We start from the raw sequence: 25,221 nt of genomic DNA on the forward strand, positions 1-25,221 counted from the left end.
TGGAAATCAAATAAAAGGGAATAAATCCTAAATAAAAGTGTTAAGGAGCTGAAAATTTCTTTGCAACTGAAACTACTTACCTTACAAAGGAAAACTTCAAACGTCTCCTCCCTTGAGCCTGCGAAGAGTAGTTGGAAAGAAAGGGGGAGCCATTAGAAGGTATTTTTGTATTTTTATTTTTGGATGTGGCTGATGAAGCGTTTGTGGGTTTAGTAATTTTTGTTAACTCAAAACTTCAGAAGGTGTAGGACAGAAATCTGAAGAATGCTGCACTGAAAGATAAATATATGCAAGATTTCATTATAAATGCAAGGATGAAGGAGGAAGGTTAAACTTAGGAGAGCTGATGATGCCTGTAGGGCTGAAAGGATAATTTTGCAGCTCTGGGAGATTGTGCCCTTATCAGGTAGGAAGCAATGATTATGAGCAAAACACAATAGCGCACAAAACTTTTGGAAGAGCCCATATAAACACTTCATAAAACAATATAAAAGTTCCCAATTAATAGAAGTTATCTAGGCTAGACTAAAATTAATGGAAGGCAGGGAAAGATATGATATTATAGAATTTCTTGGGAATGCCAAATATCAAATAAAATTCAAGTCATAAAAACCTGAAGTCATGTTGTGTTCAGGTGGCTTACTGGACCTTAAAGATGTTGCAATGTTTTTGTTTATGTAGAGGATCTAACAGCAACATAGGTTCTTGTCACCAGCATAAAACAATACAGACTCCAGGCAGTTCTGGAGAAAGACAAGACAGAAAATGTGTTGCCTGGCAAAAGTAGAAACAGTGCAACAGGTTGCTTGGGATGCTCAATTTCGTAGAGGCATTTGTTATCAGACTGGTTGTTTACATTAGAATTTGAGACTATTATATACAAAAATAACCTAAGAATAAGATACTTAATTTTCAATGAAGAGTTTAATATGTCTAAAAAATTAGTTCAGGAGCCCTTGGTTCTAAGTTATTATGGCAGACTGTAAAACAATACAAGAAGAAATTAGTCCACTTTTCAAGTCTTCTTACAGTAGTGTGATCTAAACTTGAGACCAATGATTTTTGTGGGCGACACTAACTGATGAATGTCAGAATGCTGAAATAAAAAATGAGATTGTGTCTGGTCTGTGAGTTTTGAATCTCTCTTTATGGGGAAAATATATGTTTCCTGAAACTGGCTATACATTAATTATTACTGTTAGAAAAAGGGGGATATGCCCATCCAACATCAAATCATCCCTTCAGGGATTATCTTTTCAGCTTCAAGTATATGATTTACACATAGAATTAAAGTCTGGAAGAGGTCTAGCATTTGCAGGCACACTTATTTTAGAGTATTTTACAGAACTTTGATGCAGTAGTCTAGTGAGATTTCTGTACGTGTCAGTTTCCTTTTAGAAAAAGTTTGGAAACAGAAAAAAGTGTACATCGGAATTGTCAGTGTTACTACTTAGGATGAAATCTTGTGAAGCGTAATTTAAGGCTGTTTGCACAGCAAGGCTGGAACACCATATGACAGACTCCCATTGCTAATCAAAGGAAAAGCTTCCAGAACAAGATCAAATCCTATTTTGTGTTACCATGTCAATGGTTCCTCAGTTGTCATAAAAAATACATCAGAATGAACACAACAAGACCATATAGAGAACAAAGAGCCCAGGTATAAAGACAGTGATGCTTTAGAAAGGTCTTAGTTGTGTGATAGCATTGAGGAAGCCATTCAAATTTAGCATATGTGACAAAAAATCCAGGTTCAATTAAATGTGGATTCGCATCCCTGTTCCAGTCAAAATGTAATTATTTATAGAGAATAAAAAAAATTACTCCAGTGTGGGAGATCGATAGGCTCCCTCTCCATCATCCAAAAGCACAGGCAGTAGAGCTTTTACAGTCCTCAGCACTTCTTGCGTGCTGTGCGAGTGTGAGAACCTCTGGCTGTAAGGAGGTCCTGCTTTTTTTCTAAGCAGAAATTCCACTTGGTACTGGATATATTTTCTGTCTTCTAGAGACTTGCTTAGCAAGACCATGATCCAGTCAGCACTGAGGTTTTGATTTTCTGGGGGTACACATTCTTGCTCGGGGTTTAGTGACTCACTGTGTGGAGGAAGTGAAAGAACATTAAATCCTGTGTAATTCAGGTTTTCCTCACTTTGGAAAAACCTTAGCCTCACAATTACAACAAAAAAGCTTTGTCTTAGTCCCTCTCCTTTACCAACTGGGTAGCTGCACTGTTCTGTATAAAACACTGAGGCTGATGTACTGGCTTCTTGGATTGTTTTGAGGGATTCAAACGTGGATTGGTGTTTGGCACAGCATTCTGACCTGTGTCAGTCTGACCCTGGGGAGATGTTCATCACAAGTACATCCCATGAGACTAATCACAGTAAAGATGTAGCAAGGCATTCATTACAGGGATAAAAACCCAGAGCAACATATTAGAGAAACGGATTAGTTGGGAAATGTTTTTATGGATTTTCTTTTTTCACTTGGTAGAATTAGAAGGGTCACAGAGAGGGATGAATTCCTAAACTCTTGATGAAAAGTACTTTCATCAGATGAGGATGAGGCAGATTTTTCTTTTCTTTTCTAAAACCGCTATGTGCATGAGTGACAATAGTTTGCAGTATACAATACAAGGAAACTGCTCAGAGAAAGCTGTGAATGGACAAGGTCCAAAGAAAATGTAAACTAAAGAAAATGTTCATGTATTAATAATAAATTATGTAGCCTGTACCAAAATATCTGTTTTATTTTTAGTTGTTAGTCATACATACTGACATCATTTGTGTGTCTGCCACTCATGAGAGAAGGGCCATGGGTGTTGTAAAAATTAATCTGATAGCTTTATTTGTACAAGAACAACCCTAATCTTTTGTTTTCACATAAATGAAGAAGACCTAGCATCATTCTTCACCAAAACACTTGAACGTATTTTGTTTCTTTCTTCATTTTGTATCTAAAAGTCCATAGCAATAAATCTGCCACAATCCAAACACACACGTGTATATAAAGTATCTGTAAAACGTATTTTAATCAGCGTTTGTCTTGCTAAATTTAGTTCTTAAACTGAGAATCAAGTGGCCTCTTTTATGTCAAAACTCAGATGTATGAAGAGAATGCAGTGCTCCAAAGTTCTTTGTGAGCAGAGAACTAGCAGTTTTCTTTGTCGTGAAGATAAAGCAATACAGAAGTATCTGTGCATCCTTGAGAGGGTTACCTGTGATTCAGATCTGTACTAGCATACCTTGTTGGAAGGGTAACCAATATACGTTCCAGGTACCAATCAACATGGCACAGACCATCTCCAGTCACCGAGAAACAAAACAATCAAAAATATTTTCAGAATCTGTTATATTAAAACATCCCTGAAATGCATATGAGTTATCCCTCACTACCTAGGAAGAAAAAAACCCACATGGTTGCCTGATTCGAATACTTCAAGAACTTTTGAAGTCTCACTGAGCTCACATTTTGTTTTTCTTGTCTTTCTGTGTGGTTTTATTACACCATTTCCATTTGCCATCTGATTTCTAGTTATTTCTTCCATTTTTCAGGTCCCAGGTCATAGTATAGTTTGTCCATGAGTGGCTTCCGACTGTAAATTTTTACTTTCCTCTCTTATTTTTGTTGCCTGCCTCCTCTCTTTCACCTGGAGGGGAAACAGAATATAGGGCTAGTTCTGGAAAATACTCGGTTTCTTTAACTCTTACCGTGATTAAACACACTTTCTAGTGCTTAGTATCTGGAAAAAAGGGGAGATACTTCAGTATCTCAAATATGCTCCAACAGACTTTTTCACGAACCTTCTGAGATGCCTCCTGTGCTGCACATCTGAGAAGAGTTTACCACAAGCAAGGTCTGTTCTCAGCTACGTTTTCTGGGCTCAGAAAACGGTAGTAATTCAGTACTAGTGATTCAAGCATCTGTTCTGGGCGGAAAGTCGGTAGTTCTCAGCATTAGAAAGATTGACCCTTGCAAGTACTTCTATGTCAGTGTGATCTCAGCCAGTAGGGCAATCCAAATATATCGCTAACATTTTCATTTCTTGTGAAATCTACTTGTAAGTCATTTTGAAAAAGAAAGATTATTAAACCCCTGCTGTGCTTGAAGATATTGCCAACAGACAGTGCTTGTGGGCAGAAGGAAAGTTGGTCTCTCGGGTTTTTGCGCTTGTTAGATTAGTAAATAAAATACTGGAAGGGGAAGAGCCTCAGAAACACTGTTTTGTTTCTTCAGGAGCATTTTGTACCTTTTGTATATAAGAATGGCAGCAAAATGTAACCTAACAGGTTGGCATAAGCATTGTTTTGCTACTCTTTTATATGCAGGATGAAATTAATGTGAAATGGAATGTTAATCTTACTTTGGAAGCAAAGTAGACCAACGATTCTGAGTGTCTCCTGACTTGACTGGTTTGATTTAAATTCCTGACATAAGCAATTATGAATCATCACAGATAATAACCTAACTCATTTCTTCAAGTTCCTTGTATTTGAAGAGCAGGAGAGAGTTGTGCTATTAACTGATAAGAGTGTTGTAACAAAGACATGGCCTTGCTCCTGCTCCAACAGGAGAGCTTGCTTTGCTGTTGAGGCTGCAAGAAAGTAATTAGGATGTAAGAGCATCCGCGAATCCCTTGTGTCTTCGCTCTTGACTACTTAAAGGCAGCTTTCCTTCAGTAGTCAATAACTGGCCCACAATATTCAGGAGACAGGGAATACCAGAAGACCAAGAGGAGCTGTGAATGGCATATGAGCACAGGAGCATAGTCTGACACCATAGTACAGGGTCAAGGTCGAAGCTGGTTTGGGACCTCTTCTCAAGATTAATATTCTCTACTCTGCATCTTGACCTGTTGTTTGGCCATCGCTGCAGAGGGGAGAAAACTTGACTCTGTCCACACCTTCCTCAACAGTGATGGTGATCAACATTACAAATAGATGGATTTTTCCAGTGCTTGGTTTGAATTTGTGTCCCAAATTGAACAGCACAGCTTATTCAGTTCTATTTCAATTGAGCCATATTTCCCTCAGAGGTAAAGTTTTATGTGCAGATTATTGTATTTGTAGATTTTGATATAGTGACTGATTGCTCTGTTAGTAGTCATTGTCATCTTCTCATCCCAAGGTCCTTTTCCTGAACATTGCTTGTTTGCACTGTTTCTTTCTTGAGAAAGTAGAGGTGATAAAAGATGAAAAGCTGTTTTAAGTCAGGATCTAGCCTGACACTGAATGTAGCCACGGTGGTTTGGGCTGATGCCATGTACCCAAAACCTGAATGTGAAGCTCCTTTAGTCTTACCATCTGCTCGCAGTGTGGGTGGCCATAGAGACTGATGGGACACAAGCAGGAGATGTGCAGTAAGCTCAGGTTATGACAGTTAGGAGAAGTCAGTCAATTAAATACTGAATTACAGATAGGTAAGGGGGCTTTTCAGCTAAACCAGCAGAGTCACTTGGATTACAGAAAGGTAGACTCCTGGAAGCAACAGCTGGGTCACACTTTTGTTTTGGAGTCAAAATTGAAAGTTAAATGTAAGTTTAAAAGTGAGGAATATTTTCTGTCCATGTGATTTCCCTAATTTGGTTTCTTTGTGAGGTCCCGTAGCCCACGATAAGAACTGCTGAATTTGCTTCTCTAGGAAAAGAAGTATCTGTGGAGCTGCAGTCAAATGTGACTGCTCAGGTCAATTATACAAAATCATTAACTGCCGATAGACGAGGCTTTCCTTCCAGATTGTGTGTGGACTGCACAAGAACATTTTCTACATGGCAGCTGGGACACAGTCACTTGTTTGCGTGCTGGAGGCCTTAATGTGGCTGTCATCAGGGCGATAGACAATGACTTCCTTTCCAGTCCTGTTGCAGTGATCTCAAGTTATGTCAGTCTCTCTTGATTAAGTCTTTGCAAGCCAGAAATGGTCTGCCCATAAGGCAGAACAGACAGATCCTATTCATGATCAATCACAGGGAGGGAGGGATAGCTATCAGGAGCAAGCGGGGGTAGATAAAGAAATAGAGTAAAATTTGAATTAAAAGCAGATTTTAAGAAAAATATCTCTCCTTAAGAGAGAGCAAGATTTAAGTTGTAACTTGTGCTGACCTTCCTTTATGTTGTGTGCAAAGTCTGAGACAAGTTGCACTTTGGATGCAGAGAACTGTCACTCTGCACAGTACTTGTCTCCTAATACTATTTTCAATTTACCTGGTTGTATGCAAAAATAGATCAGACACTGGATTTTTCTTTACATCGATATGTATGCTTAGGAAAGAAGTTGTCATTACAACTCCAGGTTAGGAACAAACATTTTTAAGTTGTAACCATTTTAGGGGCAATTTTAAGAAAAATTGTTTTAGTCATTGAAACAGGTGTTCTTACATAGGTTACTGTCATTTGGAAGCTCTCCTTCCAAATGGCAAATATTTCTGAAAATTTACATTCAGACAACAGATATTTCTACAAAAGAAAAGCCTAAATTATAAAATCTGATATTTCTGAGAGAAAAGTAGTAAGATTTCTACCCATTGGCAATTAAAAATCTATTTTAAGAAAGCAAATCCAGAAGATTGTTACCTCAGAACACAAAACCAGAGTTCGCATTTGCATTGAATCATGCTTAGCTAGAATTTAGATGGAAACCCTGTGTATTTCATTAGGTATCTGGCATTTGTTACCAAGAACAGAACAATGGAATCAAGGTAAATATCATAGTCGTGCTGCAGTTTGATTGGAAGGGACACTGTCAACATCCCTTTCAGGTTCAAGAGTGCAATTCTGAAATGTTCTGCTTTCTTCCATGTGGTCTAGAGGGCTGCCAGCTTATGTAATTCCACAACTCACTAAAAGTATTGAGGTCTTCAGCTGCTCTTGATTAACAGATACAACTTTTAGCTCTGATACATTCTTACATCAGCATAGGCTAGTTCAGCTGCTAGATTTTTCAATGGATTTTCAACTTTATTGCCATCAGTTATTTTTTTCTTTTTTTTTCCTCCTGGTTGTAGAAATGTTATTCTTTTCCCAGAAGATCATCTGTCATTCCCAATCCATATAATTATTTATTTTCCCAAAAAAGAAGAATGCCGTTTATAAAAGTACTAAAAATTGATTGTAGATATCACAAAGACATTTTAGGTATATCCTGTAGCAGCTACAGAGGCAATGGCCTGAATTTGACTGTAAATTTCATTGATATTTTTGCAAATAAGGATATCTAGAGTAATCCACTCTTGGAAATTTCAGTGTCACAATGAATTTAGAAGTAGTATGCACCATCAGTTGGTGGAGAAATAGTTGGTTAGAAAGTCTCTTGCTGGTACCAAATTATCTATTACAGTGTGTCTCTCAAGCAGTATTGTGAGAGGGGAAAAAACAGAAATTAAGACCTCATTCTACAAAAAAAAATATGAGTACAAAAGATAAATTATATTTTTTTGATTTATCCTTTAAGTTCCCAGTTACACACATTGGGATACATGGTGTTGCCAATTTTTATAGATAGGTAGATTATCATGGCTTTGGCTCCTGCTGCAGAATTTCTTATTGATGGCACCACCTGAGATACGTTAAAAAGAGTATTTCAAGTTTTTTGGTCATGCAGAGCCATCTAGATCTCAACTTCCACATTTTGAGTATTAGGCCATATGTGCTTTTCCTCCACCTCACCAATGATTTGTCTCTCTCTCTGCACGTCAGCTGTATCCCTGGCTACCCCACGCTTGCCTCTTGTGTCATCTTTGTGCCTCTTGCAGTTCCATCAGGCTTTTCCTTCCTTTCTTGGCACCCGTAATGATGTTTTTCCTTGACACTAAGTCAAACGGTATTGTCAGTTTGTTTGTAGATGTAATCTCTAGGCAGGCTTGAACCAAAATTGTGAAGGCTGTCTGCATTCTGGCAACACCTCATGTCCCCTTCTACGTCTTTTCCGTAGACATGTCTTCAGGCAGGACTATGTGCATTTTTGCTTTGCTTTTGCAATTAGTAATTGCTAATATTTAATAATTCATGTAATAATGATCTGAAGTGGGTCTGGGTCTGGTTTTGCTCTGAAGTAATCACTTCTTGCCTTGCAGTCACAGATACACTTACAAAGCAAATTTCTTTTCCCATCTTGATTTGGATGTCTTATCAGCTGGTGCTACCGTAAACACATGAAATTACTGTATGGCTGTGAAATACCCAACTTCCTCTTTACAGTGCAAATGGTTTTTGGAAATATCCGTATAATTTGGAGCGTCAAAATAGCAGATCTGACAGATTAATAAAATGCTAAATTAGGGTAGTCTCTCTCAATCGCTAAGTAGGTTTTGTTCTCCTTGCCAGTTTGTGGAGTGAAATCAGGACTGAGATTCAGTGCCGAAAACTCTCCTCAGAAAACCCTAATTACTTGCAATAGGAATCATTCACATTTTAAAATTTCTTTTGGCTGGAGTCCTACACTGACTTTTGTGTTTTGAATTGAAATCAATGTACAGTAGGATCCTACTCTAATTACAGTATCTATATGTGTTATTAAGTTTTCCTACTTCTGTATCTCATCTATAAGAAATGCACTCTATTCTTATGTGAACAGAGGTTACATTGTTAAAAATATATTGGAATATATAAATATATATGGAATAGATATTGGATGAATGATTAGGCTTCTGTTTTATGTAACACTGAATTATCAGATTGACTTTGTGTGTTATTGCGCACAGGTTTTAAACATTTTCAAGAACAGCTGGAATTTATCAACATACTTTTTGTTAATTATGCCCCAAATCTATATTTATTAATATTTTAATTTATGTATTTATTAATACAATTAAAGCACAGGTCTGGTTTCTTCAGTTTTGCTTGCATTTAAATGTAGGGATGAAATATTTTCTACTTATGTTAACAACATCAATAGGTGTTAGGTAACTAAAAGAAAAGGTATGTGAAAGATTTTTTTGTACAGCTTAAGTGTCACTGTAGAGTTGATGTCTTCCAAGTGTCCTCCCCCATTATCCCAGAACTACCTGAGAAGGTATATTTTTCCCCATATATGTCAGAAAGGTGCTTGATAAATTGTGCATTTGAGATGCGTCCGGGTGTAGGATTTTGCCTTATTGGATACATTTCCTGGGGCTTAATATGTGTTTGTTACTGACAGTGATGTTTAAATGTGCAGTTTGTTAAATCTGTGTCTCTGAATTTACTACATTAAAAGAATTAAAATTGACACATTTAAAAACATTTTTCTGTCAAATATCTGTCAGATATGTTAGTAGCTATCCATCCATGCTTTGTAAGTAATGCCACAAATAGATTAAGATTGCATTAATGAAAAACTAGGCGAACATTTAATTTCAAACGCAGTTTTACAGATCCTGGGGTGTCAAACCAGAGTTCTTGTCACCTCTTTAGTATTACCAAGATATATATATATTTTTTTTTTTTGGCCTATAGTTGATTTGATTTTCATCTTACTCTATAGTAGGGCAAATCAAGTTCACATTCAATGCTATTGAGTCACAGCAGTTCCACTGATACAGAGTTCAATCGCAGTCAGGGTCGGGGACTATGATTGGAAAGCCTGATAAGGTATGTTTTAACAGCACAAAGAGTGCTTGTGTTGGAGAACATCAAAGTAGCTCTGAGCAAGTTAATATCCCTACCATACTGAAATACCCTGCAGAGGTATTCTCCCAGGTCTTGCAAACCATATGCATACGTTAGCAAAGAGATGTGCTTGGGCTAATCAGCCTTGATTTTCAGCAGGGCCAGTTGGCTTGGCTGGCCTAGCTCGCACGCAGCTAATGGAGCTGGACTGCTACGACTTCCGTGGGCTTATTTTTGGTAGCTTGGGGACCTCTCTACCGAACACTGTGTTTTGTACAGATGTACTCTGGGGACCCGTGTTGTATGGCTGAGCTCCATTCCCAATCAACCTCTTTAGAAGAGCTAACTGTTTTTGTTAATGACATCACTTTTGTTCCAATATTAATGTATAGTATCTCTTAAATCGTACATTTATGTTCTTTTATTGTACACTAAGCATACGGTGATTTGTCGGAACTTCTATAAAATTAATTTAAACGTAATACTTAGCAAGTATTTAGGATCCTTTCATTACTGTAATTCATCTCCAATTGCTTACTAGAAACAACATACACTGTGGTTCTGCAGTCTTTGGTCACAGTCCTTGCTGAGTCCTAAGACTGATAACAAGATAATTAGAACTACAGGTTAAAGCTTTTTCTTCTGTTGGTAAATCATTCCCCTACCTATTGTCATTACCTTCTATGGAGAAAAATCATTGAAACATTTCAAAAGGCATCCACAGTGTGTATCACACCTATGGGATATTCAAGCATTTGCTGTGTACTCAAACATTAAATCATATTACTTGACCTACATTACAAATCTCTGGAGCTACCCACTAAATAAAATAGCATGTTTCCTTAGGAGGCAGAGAACATGAGATACCCAAATATGTATTATTCAAACCCAATTTCAATGTGGGTTCAGTTTTACAATGGATTCAGATCTTCAGCTTAATTTGAACACTCAAGACAAATTTTTTGGTCTTAGTATGACCATGCATTTATCCTTGATAAAAGCAACAATGAGAAAACTGGAAATGGAAAGCAGTATATGAGGGCCAAGGAAACATGCGACAAAAATGAATTTGGGAAGAGGTTCCAAAGACTGGTAGGGAGGGTCGCATTTAAAGGTTACTCTCTGCCCATTTTGGGGGTACCAGCATTTGAGTTATTGTATAAAGTTTGCTTTTACCAACGTGATATTCAGCTATTAGTGAATGTGTTATGTAACTAATTTTGGTATTTACATGAGAAGAGAAAAATGTCTAATGCTTCCTATGTGTGTCTCTATCTAGTTTTAAGCATTGGTGAAGGTGGATTCTGGGAAGGCAGCACCCGGGGACATATTGGATGGTTTCCTGCAGAATGTGTTGAAGAGGTTCAGTGCAAACCAAATGAAAGCAAACCAGGTAATCAGATCAAGTTCCTGTTGAATCCTAACAATGACAAATGTGATGTGTCTGTCCAAGCAGAGAGGTAGCCTAGACAGTAATGTGTTACACAGCAGTGTGTTTGTGCAATACTAGAAGCTGGAGAATTGAATAAAGCTGAGCTGCTGAATTAAAAAAATTAAGATGGGTTTATTGATCAGATTTTTCTGGATGCTGTCCAAGCAAACGGGCTTTCTCATGAGGGTCTGTGCTGTGAAGTACTGCAAAAGCTTTTAGGCACAACCGTATGCAGACATTTTGTAAAGCATTATGTTAAATTTTATTTTCTTACTGTATGGGAGAATGGCTAATTAGACAATCAAATAATGGAAGAAAAACTGGTCCATCATCTCCCAATTTGTGGTAGTCATACAATGTATTTAGCTCTTGTTCATAGCAATGAAGTTCCCTCTGTTGACCTTTTGCTAAATTTTAGAGGCAGCATCCATTAGTGGGATGTCCCATATACATCCTTACTGATGACAAAGGAAATAGAATCCTCCTTTATCATACACTTATATTGCCATAAGTAAGTAAAACACAAGTGACTTTAAGCCAGGAGTCTTTACAGTTCTGGTATGATAAAAGAAAAAGAAGTGTTCATTAAAGCATGTTATTTTAAGAATTACCTACCATCTCATAATTTTTCTGCTTTTAAGAATTAAGATGTGAGGAGGACATCCTCTCTAATTAAAAGCTCATTATAAATGAGCTCTGAAAATATAATTAATGTTCTCCAGGAATGTATGTAGTTTTAAATTAACTATTGGTGCATTTTGGATCTCTGATGTATTGATCCATAACTTTTGTCATTGCACAGACAATACACTAAAATTCGTGCATCGTATCATTCATTTGTGAACATTGTTCTTTTATGTATGTCATTATAAAACTGCACAGGTATACTTTTCTTTTTTAATATACACCCACTGTATTAACATGATAGAATGGAAAAGAATGCATTGGACAAGATAATAATTCCAAAGTAGTAAGGATGTGTAAATATTTGTAATATTTGATAAGTATTTTAATTCCATCGGTTATAAGGGAAGCTGTGGTAAGATGAAATAGAGTTTAAGGCGTGAGCAGAAGAGGAGGCAAAAACTTAGCTTTTTTAATATGAAAAGTTTAAAAGATTGAGGGAATGAGGCATCAGGTACACTGCTCTAGATAACTAAACACTGTGTGAAAAGGTTATACTTACTTTTCTATTTCCCTTTTGAGAGAGAGAAAGAGAAGGAAGCAGAAACAGATCTAATATTTGGTGAGAATGGATTTAGTCTCTGAGAATAGGGAGAGAATAGTTATGTAGCTTTTGAAAGAGCAAAGAACAAACCAGAATTTAAAAATGGAGGAATATTAAACAAGAGGAAGAGTCAGGCTGGAACTGGCAAATTTGGGAGCAGTACAGTTCTCAAACACTAGATGTAAAAAGAGGATAACTAGTTGCAATTCTAGTGTGATTTCATTTGTTAGAAAGGTTGTGGGAGAGGAATAAATTGAGTCAGTGTGCAACATGAGCTGATGAAGAGCCCTGTGGGAACTGTTCTGAAGATCCTTCAATAAAACTTTCAGAAAGGTGTAAGTCAGTCATCATAATCACGTTTCTTGAGTCTATCATGGCAATTCTGCATTAAATTTGAGCTGTGCATTTGTCTCCAAATCTGAAGAAAATTCTAGGAAGGAGCATTAAATTAAGTTCTAAAATTTGAAAGGAGTTTTGCATCTTCTTTAGTGATTTTGGAGAGAAGGTAACCAAACCTGTTACAAATCCTCAAAAATCTTTTCAAGAAGTACTGTAGGAAGTAAATTCAATATGTGACATGATTGCTTTAATATATGACAAGATTGTTTTCGAGCAAAAATTTCTTTGATCATTCAAAGGAAAATGAAAATTAAGAAAAAAAATTGTCACAAGAATAGCAAAAGGATTACAAAAGCTGGAAGTGTTGAAAGAATGTAAAGAGAAACATCTTACAAAATTTCTGACATGAAGTTATGAAAACTTATGCTGTGTGTCTGGCAAAACACCAGAGCATTTACTGTAATTTCTACCTATTGCATGCTATTGTCTTTCTGATTGTACCATTCTTCTAATCTGAAAAAGATGCAAATATACTTAAACAAACATGAAACGGGCACATTTTTTATACCTTTGAACTTGTGCACTCACGTATTTTTCTGGGCTGTCTTGAAAAATGTCGTGTACCCAGAAGGCACAAATGAGGTATAGTGCTTCTCTGTATAATACAATAGAGGTTGGAGCTTTATGAAATATATGAAATCCACAGTATTTGCCATATTATTATTGAAATATGGTAAGGGCTGAAAGCAGCTGATCACTGAACTGCTCTGTGCAGTTAGCTCCATTCCCTTTGCATAGGAAACAATGGAAATGAAAGAGAAGAGCTTTATAAGCAAAAATCAGCCAGTACTCCCTCCGAGTACAAAATGCAAAAGTGATTTAGAAAAATGTGTTAACCATGGTGAAATGATTAGAAATTAAATTGGGTCTGCTGGGATTGCTGAAAGAACATCAGCTGAGAAACATCACAAACTTGTGTGAGTTGCAAGAATTTGCATCACGGACTTTGCAAAGCAGCAGAACTTCTTATAGTAATGATTTAGAAAGTAGGTAATTTTAATGTGTAGGAAATGAATCTCAAACTCGGCTTTTATCAGACCAGCACCACAGTAACAGTTTGTCCTATAAATGAGATCTAGTAACATTTCTTCAAACAATTTCTTCCCTTTGCTATTAAGTTTGAATAATTGTGTTTAATAGTAGCTTGTCATTTGCACGCCATGAATGAAAAAAAGAAAAATAGTTCTTGGAAAAAACAAACCACAATTAAACACTACATGCCCAGTAAAACTAGCGGGCAGGTGTTTCATGTCATGCTGATGTCTAATCTCATTTCTAAGACAAGTTCAATTTTCAGGGAACTTCATTGCCATCCTGACTGTTCTCTGGAAGTAGGCAGTACAGAACAGCACCTGGTTCCTGTGATCTCTTCAAAGGTATCATGCTAGCTTGGCAAGTTCTGTTTTCCAAAAAAACCCCCTTGTTGACTGGCATGACTTCTATATCCATTCTTTAATAGTTCATTAACTGAGACTTGTAGGAATTACTCCATTTTTTTGCTAGGACTGATGCCAGGCTTATAGGCTTTTAAATTATCCAGGTTGTCTCATTTGCCCTTTAATAGCACTGGCACAGGACCTGCTGCCTTTCAGTCTTAAGAAGTTCCCTTGACATTTTGAGATCTAATAAAAAAGAGTAACAAAGAAAATAGTTACCAGTGGCGTGCTAAGTTCTTTTGCCTTCTTTTAAAAAATTCTTAGACGCAAAAAACTTCATACTATCTCATTTTAAAAATTGTACCCTTAGTAGCCAGTTTTTAACATTCCTCAGAATTATTCTTAGGGTGAAATTCTTTTTTTTTCAGATGAGATTGATACACCTTGCTTTTTCCCTGTACAAACACAGAATACAAAGGTTATCTATTTCTTCTTTCTGTGTTGGCAGTTTTCCTGTTATTCAGTGGTGAACCAATTCCATTCTCAGATTTCTTTGTATCCTAAATATGTGAAAGTTCACCGTGGTTGTTTGCTAAAATGTTCTGGGCAGGTTGAAGAAAGTGCTGTACAGAAGCTTGATTCGTATAAAATCCTAGTTAACTCAAAACTATGCAAATGTGAGGCACTAGCTTGGGTTATTAGAATTCTTAACAGGATTTATCAGCCAATTCCGTTGGTTGGTGCTGCAGAGTATCAGAGGTCATCTTGGATCTCAGGCAGCAGTAGTTTGCATCCACTGAGAATACACTGTGTGACATAGCTTTAATTTTTCTGCCTATAAAAAAAGACAAAGCTTTTCATTTTACCGGTTTATTCTTTCCTTAGCATTCATTATCCTTCTTAAGATAGTAAGAATTCCTACCTAATACCTTACAATGGGAAATGAAGTACAGTAGAATCTGTAGTCCATAAAACCAGCTGCCCCACCAATGGAAGACATATTTTTCCTTCTCTTGCTCAAGTTTAGGTGTTTCTGTTTGCTTATTTTCCCTCATAGGGTTTTAGTCTGACTTGAGTGATTTACTACAAAAGTGCTTTCTATTAGACTTGTGATTTTATACTCCATGTCCTTCAGAATTCAGAGATTTAGATCATCTGATTGCTCATAACTGAGGTGAAGAATTCATTTGGAAGGTAGAAGTTATCTTTACCTGCATTCTGTCTTTACTGTTTATTATTCCTTCCTCCCTAATGTGCCTGAAGAACTCTTAGATTTTACAAATGATACTGACTGAGCATTTCTTTTACTAATTCTTGCTGTCTTTCAACTCTTGGCCTCCTTGGTGCACCTTTCCTTGAGCTCCATGCTCATCTTTAATATTATCTTTGGGTGATTTTTCACTTAGTAGCATCCTCCATGCATTTTTCTACGCTGTGGCCTTGGGGTATACCTTGTTAGTAGTTGTAGTTGCTGTACGATTTCAGCCTAGATCTAATCCAAGCATATGGCTTCAACGACCATTAAGCCGTTGTTCAAGAGCTCATTTTTCCACTGAAGAATACAATTTAAAAACTCTTAAGGTCTGCTCAGTCCTGTGGGCTGCAGCAGAGTAGACAGCATTAGAAATCACATTCCTGGTCCAGACTAAAATGCTAATGTAGATGCGCCCATGCTGACCTCTAGTGTCACTAGTGCTCTGAGCAGATACTACATAGCATCCCAGAAACTGGGATTTCTCTTTCAAAACGTCTGTACTTAAACGTTTGGTATAGCTTACTCCTGAGTTTCCAGCAACTTGAAAATATAATGAAAGATTTTCCAGTAATAGCATAGTTCTCCTGCCCATTTCTTTTAACGTATGTAATCGTACACAGATGTTATAAGCAGGTCACAGTGTTCCTTATCCAACATTCCCTCTAGACTTCAGAAGCTACCAAACAAGTCGAAGTTATGTTAATGAAATGCATACTTTGCTACACATATTGCTGTATGTGAAGTATAGAATTTTCTTGATTTTGCATTCTTAGTTTTTAACACCTTGTGCATTCAATAAAAGCAGATTTGCTCCTCATTTCCATGATCCCTTTTTATAATTAGCACACCACCTTCCTGGACAATATAGTCAGCCAGGCTGCTAGAAAACTGATTTGCCTTCTTGCAAAGAAGAAAGTCACCTTACTGTGAATTGAGGAGCTAACATCTATACTAATATATGCTAGCTGTTCTGTCCTCTGTGGATATGTGGCTTGGCACGTAACGTATTTGAAAGTTTTCTTCCCCTTGCCTGCCACATCATGGTTGCTTTCTCCGTGCTGCCTTTTGGAACAGTCGGCAACATATTTTGTCCACTGAAATATCTCTGGGTACTGTTTGGAAGAATGATAATTGGCATATGTGGAAGCTGAGCCAGGGACCCGCTAACAGTGAAACAGGTTGGATGGTGGCGTGCCAGAGCACAAATGCCAGCCTTGACTGTGTCCTGTATGGACTTATGTAGGCTGCCTGAAGTTCTAAAAAATGGAATTTCCCCATCTTATGCTCTTACATAGCTTATAGTTAATTTCAGCTATGTCATGTTTAACCTTTCGTGGGAAGGATGGGTGCTAGAAAATTAATTTTTCACCTTTTTTTTTTTTTTGTTACCTTTTTAAGCATTTCAGGGTAGTGGTGTATTAAAAGCAGTGTCCTTACTGGGTGTGCTTTGTGAGGAAGATGAACACTAAAGCATACTACAGAATATTGGTCTCTGTGTGTGTGCGTGCACCCCATTGCATCCCAGTACGGAACAGAATTGTAATGTGCTGGAATGTGTGTAATGGAAGTTCCCATTCCCAAATCATCAAGACCAGAGGACATGATGGAGCACGTGTTCACATCTATGGATTCCTCCTCTGAACAGAAGAGGAGAAAACGTGCATCCACCTCAACCTGAATGCAAGCAGAGCACAGCTTGTATGTGCACCCTAGGACTCCGATGGGGGACTTGCTGTGGGATAGACCTGTCACTCAGCTAGCTCCACGGGGCTTGGAACACTTGGATACAGCCACCACCGTTCTCCTTTCTGTAAGTTCAGGGTCACCTGCTTTTGCCAGTAAGGGGATACATTTACATAGATTGATAGTTTAAGATGTGTTTAAAGTCCCTGATGAGGCTTTGCTCAGGTTGCATCCAGATATTAGTTTTTGAGCTCATGTAAAACTGAAATTTGTAGTTCTGGTCCTTCTCTAAGGACAGGGGCCTTGGTTTCCCAAATACACTGTTTGGACATAACAGATAGCCAGAACAGTCAGCTGTAAAAGCCCTCCCTAATCACATATAAGTATGCATGTAAAAGTCAGCAGTGGAAAAAAAAAATAGAAAGCAAAAAATCTTTTCATCCAGCCTCTTGCCTTAATTACTTGCCTTTTATAAATGATCCAAATTAACAAAATCTTTGTTAAACATTTTTTTCCTGTTTTGTTAGAATCAGTTCTGGATAACTTAACTAGAAAGGCAACTCTAAGACTAGATGGAAACATTGTAGAGAATTACTAGAACTCTGAAACATTCTATAAACCGAGTAACTTTGAAAACCAGCAGGAGAGACTGCAAATAAGAGATGCTGTCTGACCAGATGAGCACTTCGAGGTTTTCCGTAATAAGTTTTACTAAATGCTCCTTCCACATGATTTCACCTTGAATAGAAGTTACCCATGTATCTGTGACAAAATTATCATGCAAATTAAAACTGTTTGGTGTGAACAGCAGCAGTTAAGGATAAAACATGTAGCTGGAATGCCTAAATGGAGAAAGTACAAAAGTAATTTATATATATGAGGGGAAAAACACATTTTTGTTAGGAAAATTAATCACAAACATTCTCACGTCTATCAGTGTGATAGCTTGGAAACGTATTCTGACTCAGCACGGACAATGGTGCTAGACTTAATATGGCAGAGGGAATATAAACCAAATTTAAAAAAAAATGGAGGTGCTAGATTGGCTCACATCTAAGTGGCCTGATCATTGATAAAAAGCAGTATGATGTGGATACAAATTCAGCCTTTTGAAAATGGATAGAAAGCTCAAGAGATTAATGTTATAGCTTTGTAATCCCAGACAGGGTTCTAAATGTGGGACATGCAGTCAAACAGATGTGTTTATTGAAGTTTATCCATGCCTGTTTGAGGAACGTTTTCCAGCTGTCAAACCCTGGTACCCAGAGCTCAAACTGACAGGTCAAACACTGTTCAGTGATCTCTCTGCTTTGAAGGTTACTGTCCAAAGCTCTGACCTCTGAAATAACTCTTTCCTGCCTTGCTTCTATATTTTGCACAACAAACCACGTGGCTCACAAGATTCTGAAAAGTTTCCATTTTTGATAAGTGATTTTCTGCCATAAAATATAGTTCCCATGGACAAATTTGTAATTAAAAAAGATATGAATAGATGGTAAGACTCAGTACAAGGATATCAACAAAGGCACTGTATTCTGGTTTATGGCTTGGAAGGATCAGGAATATGCTACATACCAGATTTTTGTATAAACTGCATTCCCTTCCATCAATGGGAAGAATATACTGAACAAAAAGGTCGATGCAAAGAACTAGATCTGAGATGCTGGCAATCCAGTCCAAAAAACCCAGCTGACATAGACATTTGAAGCAGTAATATTCAACTAATTCTGACAGCTCTCTGTAGCTGAGGATGTAAATCGACTGTACATTTTGTCTCAAGTAATGGAAATTTAAAGAATGAACCTCAGCAAGTTTCTTCAGTTTAGCTTTGCTGAGCAAAGCATTTGTGTTCTCAGTAATGATAAACAGCAGTTTGGGAAAAGACTTCTAAATGAGTCATCACTCAATAATAACGCTAATTTGGAAGCAGAGGTAACTTGAGAGCTGTTTTTTGTCTGCAAGCAGCTATAGGATGGAGTCACATGCTTCCCACACAGCCTGGTAATGTGTGCCCTCTCTGACTGAGGGTGCCTTGAAAGACCTTGCATTTTTTCAGTCTTGGTCTTCTGATCAAGATGCAATAGAGGTTTCTTACTATAATAGTAGTATTTGTAAGAAATGCTTTGGAAGACTGAGTCTACCAACTCATTTCCCTGGTCAGCTTCTTTCTCTCAAATTACAGTGGTTTTCCTTAGCTTATGATATGAGTTTGGTTTCAAGAAAGAGTAAAATGAAGTATTCCATAATAATGATTTCATATTCTATCCAGGTTTTGAGAACAGCGTAAAGTAAAAACATTAAAAAATTATTCAAAAGAAAGAAAATACAAGCCTAGGTCTAGAGCTTGAGACAAATAAAAGCCTGTCTGCATCTTTATCTCTGGATAAGTAATTTTTAATTCATAATATTTCACTGTTTCGGTTCCTCAGCTGACATGCACTTCATCCCTTTCACTCTGATTTTCATGCTTGCTAAGAACCACTTAGGAATAACTCTAATCAGCTGGAAAGGAGCAACACAATTCTCTAAAGCATTGAAATCTGCTAAAAATAAGTTGCACAGCAGTATAAAATTAAGCTTTACATGTTAGGAAACTCAACATGTCAAATGCATCTGGGATTACTGATGTGTGAAATCGGACATGCAAGTGTAGATTTTTTCCTTTTCTCATTCTTTCTGCATTTTTTCCTCAAAAAAATGTCTATCAAACCATATGGGACAAAGCAGTGCAACACTGAGGCATGTCTTAGAATGGAGCTACCGTTACAGCTTCTTCCTTTTACTTCCAGTGATGTGCTCACATTTTCTGTTCAAAAGTACAGTCCATCTAACACTAAGAAGCAACTTTTAAAGCACGAGAGCAGATATAGATACCAAAAATACCTAATGCTACAAATTACTTTAAAACTGTGAAAAAGATAAAGGTATAAAATGAATGATTTATAAACTGATACAGCATCCTGAGGAATTTAAGCTCTATTATTGGTTTAAGATGGAGTATTTTAGCCTGTGGCAGGATTTGAGCAGCCCTGTTAGGTAGTATGCTAACAATCTAGAAATAATATTTTTTTTATTCCTAGTTGTTCTTGTGTGGAAACTACACGTATAAAACATTTCTTTTCAGCCCCTCAAATTCTGGTGTCAAGTTAGTTGAGTTTTAACCAATTTGACATATCCCAATGATTGCTAGTAGGCAAAAATCTGTAGCTTTCACCTTCTGGAATTTTGGAGCATTTCAGATTTCATAAAGAATAGGTATTTTGATTAGTAACATCTCCTTCCTGTACTAATAGTTCTTTTCTGATTAGAGATACTTCTTAATATCTTATGATCCTATAATCAAATATACTTGATCTTTGCTCTTTCTATAAATATCTTAAATGATAGTAGCAATAGATGTTTGCATTTATTTTTATTTTGCATCCTTTTTTCCCCTGAAATTCTGTTTAGTCAGGGTTATCTGATGCACCTGTGCAAATGCTACTTATATCAGAATACAACTTCTCTTAAAATGATTCTTGGTATCTATCAGAATTTAATAGAGTGCTATGTTTCATTTAACTCATTTCACTTAGCATAACCCAACGCTTTTCAAAACCATTTACTTAAAATGGCTGACATAAAGCAAGGCAAGTCTTAGATCCATGCATATTTTCAAAGTGTTGGTAAGTCACCTTTTTCTTCTGTATTCTCCTGTACTAAATGACACATTTGGGTTTTTTCCCCTCTTGTTTTTGATGGTTTAGATAAAAGGCTTGACAACAGAGGCTGAAAACTCTTTGAAACGCTCCCCAGTTATTTGAGATCAAATTCATATTAATTTAAAGAAGATGATAGAGCATATACTTAGAGTAATGGCAATGCTGGAGGTGGTCAGGAAAATGATACCTAAATAGCAGCAGCTGTTAGATAATCCATATTCTGTTCTTAAATTATGTCACTGCTTTTTGCTTTCATACCTGCCTGCAACAAAAGAGAATGGAAAGGGGCTTTTTCCAGCTTGCTAAAAGATCCACCGATGCCTGATGGTGAGAAAATGGCTTGATAATACACTGGTTGATAGCAGTAACTGATCATAGTAGAAGCAGCATGAAAACAAGTAAGCTATTTTGAGTCATTAAAAAAGCCAATCAGTTATTACATTTGTCCTGCTTTTGGCTGGGATAGAGTTAATATTCTTCCTCACAGCTGGTATAGAGCTGTGTTTTGGATTTAGGATGAGAATAATGTTGATAACACATTGATAGTTTAGTTGTTGCTAAGCAGTGTTTACACTAAGTCAAGGACTTTCAGGCTTTTCACCCCACCCCACCAGTGAGCAGGCTGGAGGGGGGCAAAAAGCTGGGAGGAGACACAGCCGGGACAGCTGACCCAGACGGGTCAAAGGGATATTCCATACCATATGGTGTCCTGCTCCGTATATAAACTGGGGGGAAAGCTGGGCTGGGGGCCACTGCTCGGGAACTGGTTGGGCATCAGTCGGCGGGTGGTGAGCAGTGTGCATCGCTTGTATATTATTATTGTTGTTGTTGTTTAATTATTTTCCCCTCTTTTTCTGTCCTGTTGAACTGTCTTTATCTCAATCCACAAATGTTACTTTTTTTCCCCAGTTCTCTCCCTCATCCCACTGCAGGGGGTGTGGGGGGTGTGTGAGCAAGCCTGCTGGGTTAAACCATGATGACAGTACACACCATTTGCTGATTTTATTCTGTGGTGCGAATAATGTAAGTGGAATTTCTCTTGCTAGAAAGCTCTGCTGATTCTGTTATCGGATTGGTATCAAAGGGTACTCTGGGGTCTCACTGTGCCTTGTGAACTGTTAACCCAGACTAGTGATGTAGGGGGTTTAAAGTGTAATTTCTTCAAATGAACATAATTTCCTATCTGACATTTCATCCTGAGCTTATTCAGCTCTAGGTAGGAAGCCCCAGACCTGACCAGTATCTCAGGTGGCCTTCGCTGTGCTAACAGAGCTTGCAGAGAGATTTGCTGTGAGGGCCTCACACCCTCTCCTTCCCCCGATTTCTGGTGCCTTCAGTCCCCGTATGTCTTGTTCTTGGGTATCTGTCCTCGCTGGTTCGTGCCTGCGGGGCAGGAGCAGAAGATACTGGTCGGCGCGGTCGCAGCAGATTTTCTGTGGCAGTGGTTTTAAAGGTTATGTCTCCAGCACTGAGCTTTGAAACTTGCTGTGCCAGGGCTGTGCTTACTCAGACTTTCAGTATCCCAGGGTGTGTTTATTTAGCTAAGTGAAAGAACAGCACATCAATATTGATAGTCTTATTTTTCAAGTCAGGAATAGGTTATTTATCTTCATGTAAAATAAAGAAACCTGAGTAAATGTTTCTAATTCTGAACTTAAAAAATGTATTGAATTTTAAATGATAGTGGGGCTTGGCTACATTATCTATAAATTGTATTTGGAACTGAGTTTGGAAATTTGGTTCTGCTTTCTGATTTGAAGTGAAGGATGCCCAGTGATTTTCTTAACCCTTAGTTCAGGCTACTATTCACAACTATAAAACATGGCTGCAAAAGTCAGGATGCAAAAAGGACTTCTGTTCATTGCTTGGGGCTTTTTTTTGTAGCCAAAAGTTCAGCTGTAATTATACAAAAATCACAGGAAGCTATAGAGTCTTCACTTCATGCTTATAGATATGTTATACATGTATCAAGCACTAGTTTAATGTTATCCAGAGAGAGTTTTAAAGTAGTTACATATTTTGACTGCTCTCCTGGAAATAATATAAAGAATTACATTGCTTTCCCTGTACAACATATTAGTAGTTCAAGGAAATTATGTATAATGTATCCTTGTCTCATTTATCTAAAAAATCCTTACATGTAAAAAATTACAGTTTGTGCAGTAAAGGTTAACAAGAAGCCTCTAGAAGCTATAATGTTATCTTTTGGCTGAATAGTTAAAATGTTGGATCACATGAGGGAAGAAAAGTACTTCTGTTGGATGCATCTGTGTGCAAGAGTGCACTGCAGGAGATGGGAAACTGAAGTTAGGTAATAAGAGTAGAAGTCTTTGCAACCACATTATAACGAAAGGTTGAGGATAATGGCGTTTCAGTATGCGCTGGAAATGTTCATACACACTCTGAAAGCTATGCATGGTCAAAACAAAATGGATTGGCAAAAACAATCCAGTCAGCAGCAACATTGATAACAGACAGGGCTTGAAAAAATCTTGGCAGTGGAAAGGAAGAAGATACGTTGAAAAGTGATCTGTGCCATGAGTCTGTCTTTGCCAAAGTCTGTCTGCAGGAGGGAAATTAAAGGAAGGGGTTTCGTGCTTTTAGCACATCTGCTCTTTGGAAGGTGTCAAGTTGGAAAATACCTAAGCACAAGAATAACCCAACATTTCTGTAAAGTTTTAAATTAAATTAAAATTAGTGCAGATGTGCTTACAGATGCTTTTACATGGCTATGTAAAAGGCAAGACACCACTTTATCAGTTGGTAAGTGAACTAACACATTTATAGTAATACCTCTGTCTTGTACAATGTTGTCTGGGTAACCACATCCCTTTTAGGTACAAATTTTGTGCAACAGTGTTTTCTTTGTGAATTACAATATTTTTTTTCCTCTCCCTGTTTCTTCTCCACAGTTGTACTGGCACAAATCCTTGTGTGGCTGCACTTTGCACTGAAAAGGAAAACACAGTGCTTTGTGGTTTTTTTTTTTTTAAAAGTTGTTAATTTTTAAGACTGTTCTATAAGCAGACTTATTTGGAAAAATGATCCATGATTAATGGAAGGGACAGGAGTCCCATCAGTTGATACTGCGCAGAAGTACAGCCTGAGTCAGCTGGCTGATAACAGCAATTAACAAAGAGCAGAAGATAGCAAGCACCCTCTACTTTGCAGTAGTAAGCTGGTGGCAATTATAAGGCACTTAAAAAGAATTAATCCTTTCCATCATGCTTTTGTCATATGAGTGTAGTTTACCTGATTGAATGTAGCCAGCAAAGCTGCAGTGGGGAAAGCTTCGTATCACCTAAGTATATAGATTTCAATGGTATTAACATTTCCACCTGGGTGCATCACCTTCAGATACCTTTTTCTATCATTTTAATATGGCTCTGTGCTTCAAACATTTAGCTCAGTGCCATGAATTCAGGGATACAAGCCAATCCTTTGCTATTCAAATTTAACAAATCAAAATGAGGAAGCAGGAGGAAGGATGGGAATCTTCATGATTTTATTTATTTGCTATCAGAATTGAACTCCACGAGAAAAGATCTCCAGAGAAAAATTTAAGAAAAAAAAAACCCTTTTGAATTGCAGCTACTATATCTCTTCTAAACGTTTTGTCTTTCAGGTAAGTTATAAAACTAATTGTTTTATGTTGTATTAGCGTTTGTTAGTCAACACTTTAAAAAGAAACAGTTATATTCCTGACTGTAAATCCCTATTACAGATTACACATTTCCTTTCATTTGCCAGGGTAAAGCCTATGCTTTGGTTTGGTCTCATATAACTCATATAAGACTTTGAAGATTTTGAGGCTTTAGTAGGCCACTGGTTGAAAGGAAACGCATGTGTGTGTGTATATATATATATATACACATATATAAACACATATACACACCCACAGAGGAATTGTGTAAAGGCACTTCCACAAAAATCGCCAATCTGTCCTTGAAGATTTTATCATCCAAACATAGGACACAGTTACATGCAGTAACCAAAAGATTATGAGAAGAAACAATTTGTTCTTAAGAACCAGAGGACATTTAAAATGTAATAGAAAGAAAGGTAGTCTTTGCTAAGTGCTTGCCCCAGAAAACAGAAGGGCAAATTGTAGATAAGTGCACTGGTTAGTGCTGCAGGAAGAAAAATTGAAATAAAATCAGAGAGGTACAAGGCAAAATTGGAACAGAAATATAATCCTTCAAATGTTTCTGTTTACTGCTAAGTACTGTATCTTAAGTACTAGGATCCTAGATGTAGGCTGTTGGCTGCTGATAAAATAATGCTCACAGACAGGAGGAAAATCTGGCTAAGGAGTGAAACAATGAGACTCAAGATAAGGAACTCCTTTGGCTGGAAAAGGGACTTTCAGTGTTGCTCTAGTTCTTTGGTGATAACATCTCAATATCTAGTTTAAACACTTAAAACTCTGTATCTTCAGGCATTTCTGTTCAGCAGAACAGGGCTGTGAAATAAATTATTATTTTATTTTTTAAAACCAAGGGTTCTGTACCTCTGAGGCAGTTCAGAGCCTTCCTCTCTCTGTTCCTGTGACCACCACACAGC

General features: G+C 37.3%; 1 protein-coding gene across 7 annotated transcripts in view; it reads left to right on the forward strand.

Annotated features, from left to right (window-relative positions):
- The window catches only part of SHANK2 (SH3 and multiple ankyrin repeat domains 2), a 353,645-nt gene that overhangs the window by 137,664 nt on the left and 190,760 nt on the right, over nucleotides 1–25,221 (forward strand). For all 7 annotated transcript variants that reach the window (XM_056354407.1, XM_056354409.1, XM_056354410.1 and 4 more), the window contains one exon: nucleotides 10,864–10,977. In XM_056354407.1, coding sequence (XP_056210382.1) covers nucleotides 10,864–10,977 — 114 coding nt within the window. The remainder of the gene's footprint in view (nucleotides 1–10,863; nucleotides 10,978–25,221) is intronic.

The sequence above is a fragment of the Falco biarmicus genome, chromosome 10, assembly GCF_023638135.1.
Source record: "Falco biarmicus isolate bFalBia1 chromosome 10, bFalBia1.pri, whole genome shotgun sequence".
Lineage (NCBI taxonomy): Eukaryota > Metazoa > Chordata > Aves > Falconiformes > Falconidae > Falco > Falco biarmicus.